Source organism: Gadus morhua, chromosome 7, assembly GCF_902167405.1.
Source record: "Gadus morhua chromosome 7, gadMor3.0, whole genome shotgun sequence".
NCBI classification, from domain to species: Eukaryota; Metazoa; Chordata; class Actinopteri; order Gadiformes; family Gadidae; genus Gadus; species Gadus morhua.
Genome location: NC_044054.1, coordinates 5,420,755 through 5,442,186, shown reverse-complemented (window position 1 = coordinate 5,442,186; position 21,432 = coordinate 5,420,755). Strand labels below are relative to the sequence as shown.

The window sequence follows — 21,432 nt, the reverse complement described above, 5'->3', positions numbered from 1 at the left end:
CTCTCCACTCATTCCCCTCCATCACTCTCTCCCTCCCTCCTGTCTCCCCTCTCCCTCTCCCTCTCTCCCCTCACTCTCACCCAACCTCCCTCCCCTCACTCTCTCTCCCTCCCTCCCTCCCTCCCTCCCCTCACTCCCTTCCTCCTCTTTCCCCTCTCCTCCGTCCCACTCTCCCTCCCCTTTCCCTCCCTCCCTCTCTTCCCCCTCTCTCCCCTCCCTCCCTCCCTCCTCTCTCTCCCCCTCCCCCCCTCTCTCCCCTCCCACCCGTCTCTCTTTCCCTCCCTCCCCCCCTCCCACCCTCTCTCCCTCCCTGTCGCTACTCCTCTCGCCCCACTCTCTTCCTCCCACTCCCTCCCTCTCCCTCCCTCCCTCCCCCCAGGTTACCGGCACATTCATCTGCTGTCTCGAGACGGGACGAGGATCCCCCCTGCCTCCCTGTTCGTGCACGTCAGGATCACGGAGCTGGCATGAACGCCTCACGGCGGCCATGTTGGCTCCATCCATCCAGAAAGTTCAGGAAGGCGGGGCACAGTCAGACAACACATATTTCGAGAAACACAATGAAGCCACACAAGGAAAACATACAATCCAACATCACACACATACACATCGATCTGTACGAGTTTTCTGAATTTTCATTTAAGGCCGCTTCAGGCTAATTTCGGAACAATCGGGGTATATCCTCCTCCCTGATTGGTTGGGGGAGTTGATGTTTCCTGTCAATCACAGGGGCAACACTTCTCATTGGTGAGGAACACAGGGAGGTCAAGAGCAGAACATTTTTTGTTTAGTTTCAAAATCTTCTCCTCTTTTCTGCTGTCTCTCTCTCTTTCCATACATTAGTTAGTTTAATTGAATAGTTATTGGAGAACCTAACTTTAATCTATGTATATTTATACATTATACGTATACGTATACAACCAACATTTTCCTCAGCTACCAAGTTATTGTGTTCTTACAATACAGTATTTTTACAGTATTTTAATGTAATATTGAAACAGTTAAAATAATATAGGTTTCAATATGTTGATGATCAAATTAACATCAATATAACACAATTCCGAAGTGTGTAGAGAGTGTGTTATGAGGCGTAGTTCAGTACTGTATAGAAACAGTATTTTTCCCAGAAACAATAACAGTATTGAGTGTTGCTTGAGTTGATGTGAAGACATACTTAGCCAAATGCATTATTTTTGTTTATTTATCGTTTTGAGGCACAAATTGGAGATATAGCAGATAATGGAGTGTTTATATTTTTGTTCGTATTTCCTTATAGCAAGAAAATTTGTGCGAACCATCGAAATGTACTTTTATGAAATATTTTCTGTTCGCATTGATTGTGAGTAGCGAGGGACGTTCTAATAGAAGAGGCATGTGCACTATGGATTGTCGTTGTTTTTGCTTCATAACCAAAAGTGTGTCGTACAATTGTGGAGTTTTATCGGAGCGCTGTAAATGCGTTTTACCTTGCTAGTTATTTCGTATTTTTCGTTTTGTGTCACACGATTACATGATCATAAGAATGTGCCACCATCATCTTTCCATCACACTTTCGAAATTATGCTCAGTATTTTTTCCGTAACCAGACCGTAGCATTTAGAAGGAGGCTAGATCACAGATTCAAATTAGCACGGTAAAAAAAATAAAAAACGCAAAAAAGATTAAAAACGGACAGGCCTATTGTGGACATATGTTGAAAATGTAATAGCATGGTTTCCTGTATGTATCTTTTAAGCAACCCCTAAGTATATATTTATGCCTATATCTACAGTTTATGGATATATATCTGTGCTCCGACATAAGAGCTTCTTATGTGAATGCGATGAGTCGTATGGTAATCTATTTTCAGAATTATCGTGTTTTATAAACGTATAACGTGTTTGTCATCGCGTCCGGCTTATAAATGCTTCCTGCTTGTGTACATTTTGTGTTAAGAAGAAGAAGCAGACTATTTTTGTAAGGGCCTGTATCGATTCGTATCGTTTATAGATTGTGGTAGTAGAAATAAAAAATACAAATTGTGATCATTGATTGTGTCTCATATTCATGGTGCGTGTGTGTGTGTGTGTGTCTTTTCAAGAAGCCTCTCTTTTATGCTGCGTGTGTGTGTTTGTGTGTGTGTGTGTGTGTGTGTGTGTGTGTGTGTGTGTGTGTGTGTGTGTGTGTGTCTTTTCAAGAAGCCTCTCTTTTATGCTGTGTGTTTGCGTGTGCGTGTGCGTGTGTGTGTGTGTGAGTGTGTGTGCGCGCGCGCGGTATATTGTATGATATATTTAACCACCAGTATTCAGAAGAAGAAAAAATGATGCTGACCAAAATACCAACAAGGCGGAACCAAACATCGTCTGACACCCCTTTACACATTCGCGTTCAATTTAGTTTATATACAAAGTCAGCTTATCATCAATTTCTTCATATGTAACAAACACAACGCATACAAAGGAATCTAAAGCCCTTGTCTCACTATCCCACGGGGAAAGAGATAAAGTGCACACACACAACAGATAAAGATATTTATTAGTTAAAAAATTAAATATAAAATATAAGAGGGCAAAAAACGGTCAGTAGTAGCAGCAACATATACATTGATGATATATTATAATAGTGCAAAATATATATATATTGCAATATATATTGTTGTCGGGAAAAACATTCAACACTCAAACATTATAAGATTAAATTTACAAGACATTTAGACATTTACAATACATTTACAATTTTTTAGATATTCACAAGACATTTAGGGTTTCATACCAACGCAGGTCGGACCAAAACAAACGGAGGCGGAACCAAACACCGCGTATCTCCCCTCCCCCGCCGGAACTATTAGTCGGGCGCACCGGGGCACGTTTGTTGTTGATGTGAAGGCTACACGCTGTTTCCTTTGTATCTCTTACAGCTTAAACAACGCATAACGCTCGTATTTAAACAGCACAACCATGGTGGGGAAGATTAAACATGTGCGGCCGAGGCTGCACCAGGAGGCGGTGAAGCTTGACAGGCCGCCGGGCTTCGGTTTGTCGCAATCTGCGGAGAAAACACCGAGAACTGCGTCCGACGGTCCTGGTGCCCCCGTTCTGCGCATGCGCACATCCAGTTTCGCTCCTCAGCCTGAAATAAAGCCTAAGAGCATCCTAAAGGTCGGTGATCAATACTTCGTATGAATAATGTGTTTTGGATGACAATTGAGTCAATAATATTCATGAAAATATATACATGGTTTGTGGTGGTTGTTTTAACTAATTTTAAAACATTTTAATTTTTGTGTTTTAAATACACACTCCCATAATTTAAACAGGCCTTCAAAACCCACATTTTCAAGATTACTTTCACCACAGAACCTCCTTCCCTTTTTATCTCTCCCCTTCCTCCTTTGTACTTTTTTCCTCGTTTTATCTACCTGTTTAAATTGTACTATTTTATTTGATCTTTATACTTATATATGTTCTTATTCAATGCTTTTATTTTATTTGTTTTATATCTTCTCTAAAGCTACTTTGAGGAACTAGTAAAGCGTCGTATAGGTTTAATTTATCATTATTATTATTATTATTATTATTATTATTATTATTATTATTATTATTATTAATACATCTGATTTGCGATGAATACAGGTACCCACTGCCTTCCCCAATTCTATGTTTGCGGGCACCAAAATCACCCCGGAGGCCCTGGTACAAACCCTGAAGTTTGAAGAACCCTCCGATCTCCACATGCATATCAAAAAAGGTAAGGAAAAAATAATAAAATAGATAAATAGGGTGATTCTTAAATCTTTTTGGTAAATCAATGATTTTTAGGTGCCTAACGTGTTTATATAACCGGAAACTTCTCTTTTACATGGTTAAGAAATAATAATTTTACAATCTTGATCTTTAAATCCTTTAAATATGAGGCTTCTGCTGCCAAATGCGTTGTTTAGGCAAAGGGAATTTGCGCGCGGTAACTCCCCGCGGCCGCTAGATGGCGGCAGGGGTTAATCAATTAGATTTCAGCGACTTTATTGTCATTGCCCAAAGTACAACGAAATTTAAATGTCAACCAGACGGTGCAATTTATAACAACACATTTTATATAAGAAAGCTAAATAAAGATACATATAAAAAATAAAGATAAAATATACAGAGAAATAAGAATGGTAGCTGAGGAAAATGATATTGCACTGTGGTCCAGTTTATCATCAATGTTCTTCAAACATAGCAACTTGAAAGGCAGGCGAAAATATATATTTTAATTGGGGAGACTGTGTTTGATCCGATATGAATGAATGAACGGCCGATTTGTCTGTTCTCCCGGCTGCTCTCTGGAATCTTAATTTCCCAGCGTTGTGTTCCTCTCCAGATAGAGATGGAGGCTGTAGTGCGTTGAGCGCTGGCTACTCGAGGGAGTGAGGCTATTTTTAGCGCAGGCAGCGGGAATAAATGTGTCTTTTTACAGCGAGAGACTTAAAGATTTTGTTCATCGTCATGCAGTCTAGAAAAAAGTGTGTGTATGTGTGTGTGCATCCTCCGTCGTCTTTGTGTTGTGCTTGTAAGGTTCACTGTGCGTTTTTGGCGGTGTTGAGTCACACAGTGTATGTGTGTTCATGACACTGTCTGTGTTCCTGATTGTGTGTTTCTGCCCTCTCTTTATATGTACTTTTCAGCCAGTTCACACTGGCTGCAACGCGCTGCAACGCTAGGTGGTTTCCATAGTAACTGTGAACGCTCTGGCACATGCTGAGAGCCGCAACAGCATTATTTGCGTAGGTTAGGTTAGATTAGTTAGGTTTGCAATTAGTTTTATTTTTATTTTACTTGAGAGTAGGCTAGAGTTACTATGTCTTGTCATTCTCCACTACATCTGCATTGGAGTAAATAGCTGGAGCTTACAGTTAGTTTAGATTACCCGTTGTTGGATACATTGCATTTTCCGGTCATTTGTCGTCCTCATATCTGTATGTGCACACAATTATTCATGTCTGCGATCATCACAGAGTCCACAAGCAGCAGGTCGCAATTCCCGATGGGTCACAATTCATGACAGCAGACCGTCGAAATCTGCGCCCACACTGTAAATGCAGGGAAAATGAGTCAAACTCCAACCAAATGTTTTCAGGTCATTTGTCGTCCTCATATTTGTATTTGGACACAATTATTCATGTCTGCGATCATCACAGAGTCCACAAGCAGCAGGTCGCAATCCCCGATGGGTCACAATTCATGACAGCAGACCGTCGAAATCTGCGACCACACTGTAAATGCGGGGAAAATGAGTCAAACCCCAACCAAGTGTTTTCAGGTCATTTGTCGTCCTCATATCTGTATTTGGACACTATTATTCGTGTCTGCGATCATCACAGAGTCCACAAGCAACGCAGGTCGCAATCAACGATGCCACAATCAATCTAGCGCACCGTCGAATTCTGCGCCCACACTGTAAATGCAGGAAAAATGAGACAAACCCCAACCAAATCTTTTCAGGTCATTTGTCGTCCTCATATCTGTATTTGGACACAATTATTCGTCGTAGAATTCAGCAAGATTAAAAGTGCAAATACATCAACAAAATACGACAGTACGGTACCGGGACGGAGTAAGGCCGTGACGTACAAGTTGTTCTGTGCTGTGATTGGCTGAAGAGGAATAGTTAAATCGCCGCGTTCTAAAACTGGACCTTGCGATTTGACATGTTCAATCTCTGGCGACGCCTTGCAACGGCTTGCAACGGCTTGCAACGGCTTGCAACGACCCGTTCACACCGCCCCTGCGACGTTCTAAAACCGTCTCGTTGCAAGCCATTGCAAGGTGAATCTTTGGTCTGAACTGGGCTTTAGAGAACCTTATTGTTACTGCCTGTCGCTGAAATGCAGCTGGGAGAGGGGCCACTTTCTCTACACACTTGTCACGTCATGTTGGGTTATTTAGACATATGCTTTTTTAATGTTTCGATACGAAACGTTGTTGACCCGCTTACAAATGCACTATAACCGGCCATATTCTGACCGCATTCCTGACAGTAAAAGCAGTGCGTTCCGAGTAAAAAATAAAATTTTATATAGATGAGTCAGCATTTAATTAATTTGTGTGATGATCATTGTTTGGATGATGTGTCCCCAATCTCTTCACTTCCAATTTTTCCTCCAAAGACATTAAAGAAAACCGATTAGAAAGTAAATAATCCACTACGTTCATTTTCATGCTAACGCCCACCATACCGCACTTGCGCTACTGTGCTGTGATTGGTCGAAGGTCGCTTTACTGTAGCTACTGTGTTAGCTGTAAGTCCAAGGTCAGCCTTTGGGCTAAACTAATTTAGCCCAAATGGGAAGCATATGAAGGGGGCGTGTCTAGGCACCTGTCAATCAAACGTCAATTGAAGCTTAGTTACTGTGCTTGGGCTAAATTCATTTAGCCCAAATTGGGGCGTGTCACGACACCGGTTAATCACAATGAAATGGCTGCTTACGCTACTGTGCTTGGGCTGAATGACTTTAGCCCAAATGGGAAGCATATGAAGGGGGCGTGTCACGATACCTGTCAATCAAAATTGAATGGAAGTTTACGCTACTCCGTTTGGGCTGAATACATTTAGCCCATTCACAGGAAAAAAGCCAAGATATATCATATATCACTTTTTGTGCAGTTGCTGCTTTAAGTTCTACCAAAATTTAAAACAATATGTTCTAAGGTTTTTAATAATATTTTTTCATTTTTACTGTAAAAGGTAGGGAGGGCTTAGCCCTGTTAGCCCATTTATACCAGCCGTCCCTGTATAATAGTATAATATAATTGTATATATGATATAATATAGCTCTGTGCGCCTCCGGATGGCCGTAGCGCGGGGACAAGGTGTCCAGCCGGGGAAGGGGGACATTTCGCGATTGCTCATATGCGTAATCGATCAATCGCGCACAAAATACATTTCAAAGTGGACCGGCCCACTGGGAGAACTCCCGGTCTTCCCAAATCTCCAGCGTCTGCTGCAGAGCGAATTAAAATCGCGGGCAGAAGGGCCTGGGGGTCTAACACCGTCATATCTATAAACTATAACCGTACTTCACATTAATCACAATTATTTCACAGGTCTTCTCAATGCCATGGAAACGGTGAATTAATTGGGCGGTTAATTATATTTGATAATTCACCGTTGCTAAGTATAATCATGAGGATATTTGACCGCTGTCAAGGAAAACAAAGGATTTTTTGCCTCTAATGACGTCTATGGTATCACTCCGCATTTACCTTTAACTTGTCAACCCCAGCGTCTTAGGTTACTAAGCGACGTCAACATCTTTGGTGGACTATTTCTCTGCTGATCAACACTACGAATGCTGTTAACAAATAAATTGTAGAAAGACACACCATGTGAAGTTATTTTTTCGTTTTGGCAAGTAGCCGTGTATTAAGCGGGATAATGTTAAGAACATCGCCGTTCATTATCGAAAATAAGCCCCTTCAGGGCGAAGCAAGACGCCTCCGATGCGCGCCGGTGTCCTGTTTGCCCTGTCCTGGGGCTTATTTTCCCGATAATGACCGGCGTTCTATACATTATCCCTTGCATATCCCGCTGCTTCGGGTTTACTTTTGTAGGCGCGTTGAGAGGAGGAGAGGGCGAATCCGCTGTTAGTGCTTGTGCATGTAGTGTACCTGCGCACCATTGGCATGTATGCAAGCTTGTCTCTGTGTGCGTGTGAGAACGACAATGACAGGGGGAAAGAGTGCTACGCTGAGAGGAATGAACGGAACAATATTTATATTTCAAAATCGCTAAAAAAAAGAAAGAAATGCAGAATCAATGTGTTGCGCTCTGTGTTGATTCTGTGGCGCTGAGCCACACATTGGTCTATGTATGGGAAACACTGGTCTCTCTCTATCTCTCTCTCCCTCTCTCTCTCGCCCTTATTCTACTCGTTCTCTTGCTCTCGCTTCGTGTGTGTGTGTGTGTGTGTGTGTGTGTGTGTGTGTGTGTGTGTGTGTGTGTGTGTGTGTGTGTGTGTGTGTGTGTGTGTGTGTGTGTGTGTGTGTGTGTGTGTGTGTGTGTGTGTGTGTGTGTTAGTAAGAGTCTATTTGTGTGTGTTTCACTTGCATCCACTCTCTCCCTGCAGGGATGCAGCCAGACAGGGCCGTCTGTCCGTCCTGCAGCAGACACAGACAGACAGACGGCCCTCTGGCTCTGAGCTGGCATCAGTGCGTCCGTTCACGGTCAAGTCGGAACCAACGTGACGGGGAACTCAGATGAGTCTCATTTAAAGGGCAGTAGCGCCCACTGGCAAAATAAGAGCTTGTTTATACTAAGGCATTGCGAACATTAACATGGTTTACATTCAGGGCGTTTATCAGACGCCAAATAGACGACACAATAAGAACGTTGGTCAGAAGAAACAGAAACAACAATATGAATATCAATGTGAACCTGACGAAGCAACAGCGAAACGCATCGTTCACATTAATAAACAACATCTTACTCGTCTGCAGTGTTTTTACACTTTTTTTGGTTCATAACAATATATCGCTGTCGGTACAGGAAGGATGTTCATAGAACAAAGTGGAAAGCACTAACAACAGAGGGGGTTGTGTCCGAAAATGAGAGCAGACTACGACAAACTCACCTGCCCCGTGTGGCCGACCAACAGATCACAGTTATACTGAAGTTCGTTCTAAACATCGGCATTTCTCAGATAAATATATTTATATATTTTTTCCAAAACGATGAGCTATCGTGGTGAGATTTCGCGATGCTGTCAGCAGCTTGTATACTTCCCCATCTAGGGAACTATCGTTCTATAGTTCAAAATAGTGCAATGTTGTGTGCATCATTAAAAATCTACCGATATATATCTTTGTTGACGTTTAATTAATTCACAAAAGTATCTCTGATGTACAACATTTTAGTACCGTCGTTGTTTAACTAATATGAGCATTGTAACGAGCGATGTTGTAAATGAAAACCGCCACACACCGTTGCATTATTCTACATGTTTACATTTTACATTTAGGGGATTTTGATGACGCTTCATCCAAAGCGATTTACAACAAATCCTTCACCCATTCACACACCGACGGCGGATTCGACCCCTCAGGGTGACAGCCAACTGGTCAGGAGCAGTCAGGGTGAGGCGTCTCGCTCAGGGACACCTCCCCTGACAGCTAGGAGGAGCCGGGAATCGAACTAGCAACCTTCAGCTTACCAGCCAACCCGCTCTACCTAGCTTAGGCAACCAGTACTGATGGACGTACGGGTCAGTCTTAAGAAATCAGAGAACAGAGAGAGGGAGAGAGAGGGAGAAAGAAAGAGAGAGGGAGACAGAGAAAGAGAGAGAGAGACAGACAGACAGACAGACAGACAGACAGACAGACAGACAGACAGACAGACAGAAATAGAGAGAGGCAGACAGACAGACAGACAGACAGACAGAAATAGAGAGAGGCAGACAGACAGACAGACAGACAGAAATAGAGAGAGGCAGACAGACAGACAGACAGACAGAAATAGAGAGAGGCAGACAGACAGACAGACAGAAATAGAGAGAGGCAGACAGACAGAGAAAGAAGGAGAGACAGAGAAAGAGAGGGAGACCCAGAGAGGAGAATGGAGGGAGAGATTGATCGAGGGAGAGAGGTCTGGAGGTCTCTGCGTGTGGTCTTATCTCTCCATCTCTCCCGCTGATACAACAGGACGTGTCGCTCTGCTTCTGTTTTCCTCTAGAAGCTCCAGAGGGAGAGAGATAAGATCTGCGACCCGCTCTCGGCTGCTGACGGGGGGGGGGGGGGGGGGGGGGGGGGGTGGTGGTGAGGGACACCCGATCACAGGTGAGGAGGGGGGCTCTGTTAGGGGGAGGGAGGGGAGAGGAGGAGGGAGGAGGTGGTATGGATGGGGAGGAGGAGAGAGGGAGAGAGGGAGGGAGGGAGGATGGGGAGAAAACGGAGGGAGGAGAGGGTGATGGGAGAGGGGGGCTTTACCACTACTCCCACTGGGAGCATCAGGCCTTTTCATTTGGTGGAATGGATGAAATGGGAGAGCAGGGAGTGAAGTGTGTGAGCGCACACACAAACACACGCGCGAGCCACACACAAACACGCGCGCGAGCCACTAGCGACTTTTTGGCGGGGAAAAACGATACTACGGGTAGCTCGGAAATTAGCCGCGTGCGCTAGACCTTGCCCGGAGCTCAGAAATGCTGAGCTCCGGTCGGTGCTATCGACCACAGAGAGATCACAGAAGATAAGAGAGCACAAAAAAATGTTGATGTTGACAAGTCTTCAATCTCAGCGAGTCGCTACACAAGGGTGAATACGATACGTCGGTTGGTGGTTCCGATGTATTTATTTTTTTTAAGGGTGGGGGGAGTCAGATTTGATTAAATTCCATTGTGGGCTGAAATGAAAACAGAGATGTATCTGTGATTCTGTTTACAAAGTAAAACGTGGAGAACTATCAACAAAGATCGCTGGACTTCATTTGCTGGCGTATTTCACTTCCTGGCTGATATTAATTAGTTATATTTGCAGCAAAACAGATTTCTTCTCTTGTGCATTGAAGGCTGCATTTGAACATACAAAGTCAATTAATAAAGGACTTGGGGCTTTGCAATTCCTTGATATTCAAGAATTTGCTCATTTGTGGGTCTGTCTTGTCAATTAGATTGAAAAAATCCGGGTTTGAGACTGATTCAATATTCAATTCAATATTTCGAATTAGAATATTTCATATCATTATTATTAACCAACGAGAAAGATATTATATTAGAGTACTGGAGTGGAGAAGTATCCAATTTTAAAAAAACGTACTGAAACTAATTGGAAATATATTTTTTTGATGTTTTTAACTGAAAATTTTAACCATTACGTATTCATACATCAGTACATTTGCATGTTTTAATCTATATATATTTTTACTATTGTCGAAATGGTATCCATTTCAACATAAAAGCGTGGCATTAGAGAGCTCAATTGTTCTTCTAAGAGAATTCTCATGAAAGCAAGGGCAGGGGTGAGTTCCTATTATAATCCTTCACATTCACACTAATCCCTTTGCGTTTTAACCACAGTCATCTAAATAATCCCGGGCAATACTCCGGCACTCAAAGGTCCTTCACCTTGCTAGCCACTTCTAATAGCTAGTACCTTACCAGCTCCATTTCCGTACTAAAAACATTCCAGACTGAACAAAGTAAAGCAAAAACATTGTTATTGTACATTCAAATATCTGCAAAACTTCCATTCCACATGTGTCGCAGAGGAAGCCTCGAACTAAGACATGCAAAGCGTCCATTAGCGGTTTAGTGCTTTAATGCCAAGAGGATTAAGTGGTGATATCATTGTTTCAATGATATCATGTTCCTGCTCGGTTTGGTTTAAGTCTGACCAGGGACAGCTGGGTTCCAGCGTGACGCATTTCATCCCGAAGAACGGAATCCTGTGACAACGTGAATTGTCTTGTTCATGCTTAGGTTCGCCTTAGCTCTGGAGGTAGAGCAGGTTGGCTGGTAAGGTTTCTAGTTGGATCCCCGCTCCTCCTAGCTGAGTGTGGAGGTGTTCCTGAGCGAGACGCCTCACCCCGACTCCTCCCGACAAGCTGGCTGTCGCCCTGAGGGGTCGACTGTGTCTGAATGTTTGTGTGAGCCGTTGTGATTTGCTTTGGATGAAAGCGTCTGCTGAACACCTTCCTGAATAAATGCACTGATCGGGAGGGTTTTTATATTTTGGATTTTAATGTCTAATTTTGGACGGTCGAAGAGTTGTTTCCCCCGTAGAACTGTCTCCTCTCTCCCTCTCTCCTTCTCGCTCTCTCCCTCTCTCTCCCTCCCTATCTCTCTCTCTCCCCTCCCTCTCTCCCTGCATCATTCCCTTTTTTCATTCCATCTCTCGCTCTCTCTCTCTCTCTCCCTGCATCCCTACCGCTTTCCTTCTCTCCTTCTTCTTTCCTTCTCTCGCTTTCTCCCCCCCCCCCCCCCCGTAGGACTGTGTGCGTTTGCTAAACCGAGCGCCTTTATTTGATATCCAATCTTGCAGTAGTCTCTGGAGTCTGAGGAGGAGGAGGGCCGCTCCTCACCTCAGTCCCCTCTGTGTCTGATCTGCGTCGACATTCGGCCTATCGCTTGACCGCGACCTTTGACCCCCGGCCGCGCCCGGACCCCCACAGATCAATTGGGGGGGAGCGGGAACGCTATCTTCTGATTGATCCGTCTCGTCAAGGAATGTTTTACGGGCTGTGCGTGTTGGATTTCAACATTTTCACGACATTTTGTGTTCCTTTTTTTTGTGTAACAATAAGCTTTTCTTTCCCTCCACCTAAGTCCACTCAAGGGGTGTGTGTGTGTGTGTGTGTGTGTGTGTGTGTGTGTGTGTGTGTGTGTGTGTGTGTGTGTGTGTGTGTGTGTGTGTGTGTGTGTGTGTGTGTGTGTGTGTGTGTGTGTCTTGTGATTGGTGAAGTAATCGTATAGAACGCACACATACACACATAAATATGAAAACAAACACACATAAAGGGAGGGGAAGAGAGAGAGATGATGGGGAGAGGGGGGGAGAGGCATTGGGGGAGGGAGAAGAGAGGGGGAGTAGAAATCTGAGATAAAGGGGGAGAGATCGAAAGGGGGACAAAATGAGGATGGTGAGAAAGTGGGATAGAGAGAGGGGCAACTGGGCTGCGGTCTCAGCAGCCTCACCTGGGCCCCGTTTCCCGATAACGATGGATCTTCGCTCGTACGATCATTCTCCCGATGGATCTTGCGATCCATCGTCAATTTCTTTGGAGCGTTTCCCGAAACTCCTCTTAACGTGAACGCGCATTCGCTGCACTCACGACGTCGTAGGATTGTAACTGTCTACTGACACAGTGCCGAAATGGGCTCCGTAGGAGGGGGAGACGCCGTAGGAAAATTGTCGTAGGAAAATTGTGTTAAAAAGGGTTAAAATATATCCCCATCAAGGACAACAGCAGAGTAGCCTACAAAAAAAATAGACTGCAATTATATGAATGCTAAAGACATTAAAACACAATTGATTAGGCTTAAACCGACATATATCAGTCCTAATCCTGAATGCACTGTGCGTTTCACGGCATTTTCCCCCCTGAAATAATTCCTCTTCACACCTGTGAATAACCCGGGAGACGTCCATGATGAGGAATACAACGAAGCCCACCGTCTGGCCCAGTGCATCGTTGAGCGCACGATCGGGAGGTGGAAGTTGCGCTTTAGATGCCTTCACAAGTCAGGCGGAGGGCTCCAGTTTTCGCCGGCCAAGTCATGCGCCGTGATATGTGTGACGGCTATGTTGCACAACATTGCAGCTAAGGCTGGGGTGGCATTGCTTGAACCGGAGGACGTTGAGGACGATGACGATGAGGAAGATCGGTGTGAGGACGGCCTCCCTCATAACTACGCGGCTGGTTTTCATGCGCGTCGAATAGTGATTTGCCGCTTTCACACCAAAAAGAACCGAGAGCCAGTTCCGGGCTGGTGCTAGGGCCAGTTCCAAACTGGTTCCAGCCTTACCCCAGTTAAGAACCGGTTCGTTTCACACCGGCCAGAGCCAGCCATGGAGCCGGCGTGAGCAACGTCATGACGTCACTGCAAACGTCTCCGCTAGTGAGCTTGGACAGAAGCATACGGCCGACATCTTTCTTTATTCTGGGTGGAAATAGTAACATAGTTACGCCATTAAATGCGTTTATGGAAACATTTTTAGCGAGAAATGTGCATTTTACTTTCATAATGTTCGCTCGGTGAATGTGAAGGATGTTTGGTTTGATAGTTATGACGAAGAGGGAACGCTCCGTTCACTTGCATGGACATGGACTCATCTGGCTGCGTTGGCGCAGAAGAACCCTCGCGCCAGCGAGGGTACACAACAACAACAATTTCGTCTTCGATTCAATCCGTGTATGGTTCGTTCTTTGAATATTCCGATTTAAAACAAAATCAGAAAAAACAAAAAAGAACCATACACGGATTCACGTCCATTGTTTACTTCGGTGTTTTAAAAAATGCCGGTCTTCGTTGGTCTTCCTGTTTATGAAGGTACGGATAACTCCGCCCCCTGCCCCCGGCGTAAAAGCGGTTCTAGTTGTAGCCCAGCTCTAAAGCGGGGCCAGAGTTGAACCGGTTTTTAGGGGCCGGAGCCGGATCTTTGGCGGTGTGAAACCAAAGCCCTGGCCCTAGCTCCGAACTGGCCCGGAACCGGCCCCGATTTTGCGGCGGTGTGAAAGGGGCAAATCTTTTTTTTAACCCCCTCCACCCTCCCTCATGTCACTAAACATTCCCGTCAACGTGACCAATCCCCACCATATCCCAGCCTTTTGCCTGCTTCTTTGCTTGTTTTTTATAAAAAAAATTATTTTTTTATTTTTTTATTTTTTTAATTTCTTTAATTTTGTTATTTTTTATTTTTTTTAATTTGTTTAATTTAATTTTTTTTTTACATTATTTTATGCTACGTTTTATGAGTAGCCTATGTCAGTCTGCACAAATCCCCGCACTTTCTCTCACACATTTTGAGTGCCCTGCCTGCGCAAACATTTTCTGGACTGTCCCGTTTTATTTTGGCCATTTTAACATCTTTATTAATAAATAAATTAATAATCTTTATTAATTACCAAACTAAGAACATAAAGGCGCAATGCGTTTTAATAAAACGCATCCAATATACGGAATGTCCGATGGTGACGCCACTGAGGCTATAGCTGACGATGCTCTTAGCGTCCTACGAGTACCTACGAGCACCCCTGGAGTACTCGTTAGCTACGAGCATTTTCAAGACGTTCGTGACCAACGATGCTTTCGGGAAACGCGGTGAAAACTCTACGATGCCCTTTCGACGCACTTCACGATCCACTTAGGCTAACGACGCTTTCGGGAAACGGGGCCCAGGTCTGAGTATGATTGGACTCTGTGGCGGAGGCTGACTACCTGTTGCTCGTTGACCAATCAGAGGTCAGCACACTGAATCCTTGGCACTTGTTTCTTTACTGGAACTACTTAGCAGGTAGTTGTTATTTTTGCGTTTAAGATATTAAGTGATTTCTTGCCGATTATCCATGGCTGCATTTGTGAATGTCGGAACTCCCCGAATAATTGATTATTCGTTCATATCAACCACTGATTATTCAACCTTGAAAATGTTGAGCTATTCACATCCCTAATATTATCCAAAGCTACATAAAATAAGTACAGTCAAAAAGAAAGTATAGTCAAAAAAAGTAAAAGTCTTCTTTATTGTCAATTCCAAAATATGTGCAAGACGAATAAGTTATTGAAATTTCGTTTATCTGCGACCCATGATGAAATACGGAGAAATAATTCTAAATGATGCAAAGTAAGAGAGACAAAGACAGACCGGTATATATAAAATAAAGTAAAACAAATAAAAAATAAAAAATGCCCTGAATGTAATTGTTCAAATGTAAATTATTACTCGTAGCATAAGAAGATAAAATAGGTGGGTTTAAAAATTTCACTCCCATTTTGTCTGGTCGGTTTTGGAATTACAATTACAAATACAATTAGGGCATTTAGCAGACGCTTTTATCCAAAGCGACTTACAACGGTTAATTGACACACCGACGGCCGACGGTTAATTGACACACCGACGGCCGACGGAGTCAACCATGCAGGTTGACAGCCAGCTCACTCAGCTAGGAGGAGCTCGGGATCGAACTAGCAACCTTTCGGTTGCAAGACAACTGCTCTACCTCCTGAGCTAAGCCGACCATTCGTGGAATGCATGGATTCTTACGGAACTTTAATGTTCGTGACGACTTTATTCAGGTTTCCCTCTTGATCGGAAGGTCTATCGGGATCTGGCTGACCTCTGACCTGTGGACTAGGGAGGGGAGAGTTTATGACCTTGGCGGTGGGCCGGGGGCCGGACAACTTCGCCCCGTCAGCGTGTTCACACACGCATTAAGACGCACACAGACAGACGCACACACGCATAAAGAGGTACACACACACATAAAGACACACACACACAAAGAGACACATACACACATAAAGAAAAACCCACATAAATACACACGCACAAACACACAACACAGCATCAGTGCCATCCCAAGTTAGGAGTTGTCGACGGTCATCATCATAATCATCTGTTAGTATCACAGAATGTTTATTTCTCAGTTTCCCCTGAAAGCAATCCGAAGCTCTGACGGTGTAAACTCTGCTAACGACCCTTTCTCATGGGCTATAGGCAGGTTTCCGTCTGGGTTTGCAGAGGCAAAGCGAGAGAGCCTTGATTGTGTTGTTTTGGGTTCACACAGTTCACGCACAACGTCTGGAAATTAGGCTTTTAACACTGAGTCATAACTGTTTAATTGTGATGCAATGTGGTCTCACTTAAGTGAGTGTGTGTGTGTGTTTACAGGCCAGGAGGAGAGGAAGATGAAGCCTAAGAAGGAGAAGATGAAGGAAAGGAGAGACCGATGGCTCAACAGTAAGCTCTCTCTTTCTCTCTCGCTCTCTTTCTCTTCCCCCCCCCCCCCCTTTTTTTCTAAATGTTTTCTGCCTGTACTTTTGAAACATGAATCGGTTAAAATCAACAAAAATGCAAACATTTGAAGTCAATTGGTTGGAGGAAAAATAATGAATTCGTTAAATCTTGACAATCACTCTGTTACGAGAACTCCCATCTGAGCTTTTCTATCGAAAGCTTGGAATATGATTTATTCATTTACTAATAGCTAATTATTAACATTCAAACTCTCTCTACTTAAAACATCATAATAAAAAGAATACCAGGACAGCCCCTTTTTTTTATCATTTTAAAAAGTTGTGTTTGCGATGGTGGTTCGTCCATCGTTCTCCTGACACCTTATTTAATTAAAACATAATTAAATTCAAACGTAATTAAAACACAAAATATACCCCAAAAACCAGCTAATAAGTCTCTTTTAACGAAAGCCGTACACGTGGGAAATGACGTCCGCGGTTTCCCAGGACTAAAGGCTCAGTTATTGTTCCACGATGACGCAACGCAAGCAGGGGTTACGGACCCCTTACGTCCTTGCGGGCCCTCCTTGCGTCCACCGCAAGGGTGGAAAGTGCGCCTCCCAAAAATCTAAGTGCAATGAAGCAGCTAGGGCTGGGATTGGTCCGCTCACTAAAACCCGACGCAGAACCACAACAGGTTCACTACCCCGTCAGAGCGACTGCGTGGTCATTGCGTTGGGTCCTGGGCCGGGCTGAAGGTCTCTCCGTCTTACTCCCAGTCAGACACCACCCGTACACCCATCCCCCCACCCCAACCCCCTCCGCCACCACCACCCCCCCCCCCCCCCCCCCACCACCACCACACCCTCCACCAGCACCAGCAACACTATCTGCTCTAATTGCGATCAGCCTTGTAATGCTATCTGCTGAGACAATCAATTCCCCCAGTAACACAAACCATATCCTCTTCATATAATTAGGCCTTAATGGCCCGGGCCTGTCTCTCGGCTCGTTCGCCATCCCTCTCTCTCTCTGGCTCTCTGTCTCACGCCTGCCATCTCTTTCTCTCTCGCTTGCTCGCTCGCTCACTTTCTCTCCCTCTGTCGTTCACTCGCCCTCTCTCTGTCTCCCTCTCATCCTCTCTTCTGTAAATAACTTTTTTCTCCCCTCTCCCCCTCTCCCCCTCCATCCTCCCCTCTCTCCCCCTCCATCCTCCCCTCTCTCCTCCCTCCCCTCTCCAGAGATCAGCTCCATCAAGCTGGCCCGGGAGCAGCAGGCGGCGTTGGCACGGCGACAGGCCACCCCCGTCGTGGGGGACATGAAGGCTCTGGCCGACGCCCTCCCGGAACTGTCGGAGCTGATTGGCCCCGCCTGCGCCGCCTCCGACTCCGCCCGACGCAACCGCAACCGCAAGAACAGAGTGTGGGTGGAGCTTATGGGTGTGGGGGTGTAGGGGGGAGAGAGGGGAGAGGAGGAGAGGAGACAGAGGGGGAGAAGGGGAAGAAGGGGAAGGGGAGAGAGGAGGAGGGTGGAGGAGAGGGGGGATGAAACGTCTTTTATTTATTTATATATCTCCACTCGCAATTGGTTCCATAGTTAGAAGGCTCTCACAGAGAAACATAATTGACCAAAGGAGCTGGACCTAAGAGGGATGACACAGTACCCTCTTAGAGCAGCCCTTGTGGTTCTGCTGTTCGATTTTTCTCTGCTGTATAAAAGTGCAGAGTGGTGGGGGAGCCTTGCCATTGATAACGTAAAAAAATTGACATGTGTCCGTATGTTTTAAAATATTTTCCCAGCTGAGCAATTTATATTTGTCATGGATGTAACAGTGGTGGTAAAGTTTGTGATTTCTGTCCAAAACGTAATAAGATAGGCCTTAATGTTGTGCTATTCACCTGATTCCAGCTCGTCATATAGTATGTAAAGCGGGAAATGATCATAGCATTCATATGCTATGATCGTCTTCAGGGGAAGAACACTTTTTACTGACGCAAATTTTTCTCCCTCTTCTCCACCACCTCCTCCTCCTCCTCCTCTCCCTCCTCCTCCTCATGTTTGTGCCTCCTCCTCCACTTCCTCTTCCCCCTCTCCCTCCCTCTCCCTCCTCCACTTCCTCTTCTCCCTCCTCCTCCTCCTCATGTTTGTGTCCTCCTCCTCTCCCTCCTCCTCATGTTTGTGTCCTCCTCCTCCAGGCCTGTCAAGAAAAAGCCGGAGCCCACAGACTTCACTCTGATGAAGCAGTCGCAGAAACGCAAACTCCTGTAAGAGACACAAACACACAAAACATACACGCATGCGCGCCATAACACACAAACACACGCGCGCCAAAACACACCCATGCCAAAACACACACACACGCACCAAAACAAACAAACACACACGCGTGTGCGCCAAAACAAGTACACACCGCACGGACACGCTCATCAAAAAACACACACGCACACACACACACACACACTCACACTCACCCACACCGAAACACACACATACACCGAAACACACTGAAACACACACAACAAAACACAAACACACACACTTGGTAGCTTAGCGAGGAGAGTACTGTAGCCTCATTAAGCACTTTGGTGTCAATTGCTTTTATTTGTATGATGTTATCTTTTACAGAGATGTTGAGGGTGGGTCGGCTTAGCTCAGGAGGTAACCGAAAGGTTGCTAGTTCTATCCCCAGCTCCTCCTAGCTGAGTGTTGATTTGTCCCTGAGCAAGAGACTTAACCCTAACTGCTCCTGACGAGCTGGCTGTCGCCTTGCATGGTTGACTCTTCTGTCGGTGTGTCAATGTGTGTATTGACCGATTAAGGGCACTTTGGATAAAAGCATCTGCTAAATGCCGTAATTGTAATTGTAAAAAAACGATCTGTATTCTATAATCTTTTACCAAGATGTTTTTCCGCTAAAGTTTTTGACAATAGTAACCGATCTGTGTGTATTTTTCTAAAATTTTCTCGATCTGAAGACCGCTTTGAACACGGTGGTCTCTGAGAGTCCGTTTCTCAAGAATGAATTACACTGAATGCAACAATAGAATAGACAATATCAACTTATATCAGAAGAAGAGTTATTTACAACACCAAAACTAACTCCTGTGTGTCTGTTTGTGTCTGTCTCTGTCTCGGTCTCTCTCTGTCTGTTTCTCTCCCCCCCCCCCCCCCCCCCCCCCCCCTACCAGGGAGTCTGAGATGAGTCGGTTCGGGGAGGCGATCCGCTCCCTGGCCTCCCGCTCCAACCCCCTCGCTGACATCGGAGAGCAGCTGAGGAAGAGGATGAGGCAGCAGGAGGAAGGCCACCCGGGACCCTTATAGGACGCCCCCCCCCGGGGGTGTGGACAGAGGCTAGACTGTCTAGCCCCCCCCCATAGACTTGAAACAAGGAACAAACACACACAGGCCTCAGAAACAGGCTGACGCAGACACACGCACGCGAGCAAGCGACCGCACACACACATAGTTCTGTCCAACCCATCCCCCTTTTATAGAATCAAAGTGAGGATCAAACACACACACACACACACACACACACACACACACACGGTCATACGTTCGCACACACACCTCGGACACTGGCCAAACTACACACATGGTAACCCACACACACACACACTCCTCCATGTTTCTGGCGTTCGATGGGGATTCGAATCCCAGAACCGGAAGTTTGCGACGCTCCCGGACGACAAATTCTCAGATGTTTATTAAAGTACATTCTGGTATTTTGACATTAAGCCCCCTTTCTGGTTTGTCTAGGATGAAATAGAGTAGTTAAAACCGAAATTTTGAATATCGGTCCTGTCTCGAGTGATCATTTCGAATCGCCCCTGCCTGCTTCACAATGGCTGGCTATGGGCATTCAAAAACACCCCTAAATGTTTGTTTTCAGAAATGTGAAACTCATCAAGTCGTAGTGGTGTTTGTTGATGTTCCTTATCAAGTATCATAGTGAAATACAGTTTCTGTCGTGTTTTATTTGGCATTTTGAAAATGAAACGGAAACTGGACCGGAACCGGAAAAACAACAAACGGAAGTTTAGGTTGGTTTTAGTTTTTTTGGTTTGGTTCTCCGTATCAACAGTAAGGCTAGAACTGAGCGAAAAGACTACAAGCAACCTCCTTTCCGTTTCCGGTCCGGTTTCCGTTTCATTTACAAAATGCAGATTTACAAAATGCCAAATAAAACAAGAGAAACGTATTTCGATGTATTTCGCTACGATACTTGATTAGGAACATCAACGAACACCACAAACAACTCGATGAGTTTCACATTTCTGAAAACGAATATTTAGGGATGTTTTTGAATGCCCATAGCCAGCCATTGTGAAGCAGGCAGGGGTAATTTGAAATTAGTGAAATACTCGAAACAGGACCAATATTCAAAATTTTGGTGTTAACCACTCTGTTTCATCCTAGACAAACCAAAAGGGGGGCTCAATGTTCAAAATACCGGAATTGTCCTTTTAAGTGTGTTATGGATGATGGGGGAGCGGGGGGCGGCGGGTGAAATAAACCGCTCCATTGGATCAAACGAAGACATTTCCTGCTGGTTGTGGCACTGTTGGCACTGGTGTTACTGGTGCCACTGGTATTACTGGTGGCACTGGTGTTATCTGTGTTACTGGTTGGTGCACCTGAGTACCATTTGGTGGCAATCTATAAAGAGTGGTCGCAGCCCCTTTTTTTGGCCATTTTGTCAGGGTGTTTGCATGTCCTATGACGCGTTCACCACTCTTCTGTTTTCATTTGTTTGGAAAGATTGTTTCACTTGAAATAAATTGTGAAATGTTTTTATGGCAAAGGCGGTGGGTTTCTGTCTTTACCGCAAGCGCATTGACGACTGTACTCAAGATGCGACTCTAGAACTCCTCTCCCTCCTCCCCCTCCTCTCCTTCTCCACCTCCTCCTCCTCTACCTCCTCCTCTCCCTCTTACTCCTCCTTCTCCTCCTTCTCAAAGAGCTCTACATAATAACAGGCTGCTCCGGTAATATACTCCAGTTCCGAGTTTTGTGTTCTCGTGATC

At 44.9% G+C, this 21,432-nt stretch overlaps 2 protein-coding genes across 2 annotated transcripts in view; both read left to right on the top strand.

Moving 5' to 3' along the window:
- Positions 1-2,024, top strand: part of LOC115547957 (1-phosphatidylinositol 4,5-bisphosphate phosphodiesterase delta-4) — a 33,736-nt gene extending 31,712 nt beyond the window's left edge. Inside the window, exon 16 of the mRNA XM_030362482.1 lies at positions 380-2,024. Coding sequence (XP_030218342.1) covers positions 380-471 — 92 coding nt within the window. The 3' untranslated portion in view covers positions 472-2,024. The remainder of the gene's footprint in view (positions 1-379) is intronic.
- An 808-nt stretch (positions 2,025-2,832) lies between these two features.
- Positions 2,833-21,209, top strand: slx9 (SLX9 ribosome biogenesis factor). Its single transcript, XM_030361593.1, has 6 exons — positions 2,833-3,137; positions 3,612-3,726; positions 16,341-16,409; positions 17,647-17,827; positions 18,601-18,669; positions 19,594-21,209. The coding sequence occupies exons 1-6, from the start codon at positions 2,937-2,939 to the stop codon at positions 19,724-19,726; spliced, it is 768 nt and encodes a 255-aa protein (XP_030217453.1). The 5' UTR covers positions 2,833-2,936; the 3' UTR covers positions 19,727-21,209.
- The last annotated feature ends 223 nt before the right edge of the window (positions 21,210-21,432 follow it).

Coding starts and splice junctions, on each gene's coding strand:
- slx9 (XM_030361593.1), top strand. CDS start 2,937: ATGGTGGGGAAGATTAAACATGTGCGGCCGAGGCTGCACCAGGAGGCG. Junction 16,410..17,646: donor GAGAGACCGATGGCTCAACA/GTAAGCTCTCTC, acceptor TCCCCTCTCCAG/AGATCAGCTCCATCAAGCTG. Junction 17,828..18,600: donor CGCAACCGCAAGAACAGAGT/GTGGGTGGAGCT, acceptor CTCCTCCTCCAG/GCCTGTCAAGAAAAAGCCGG.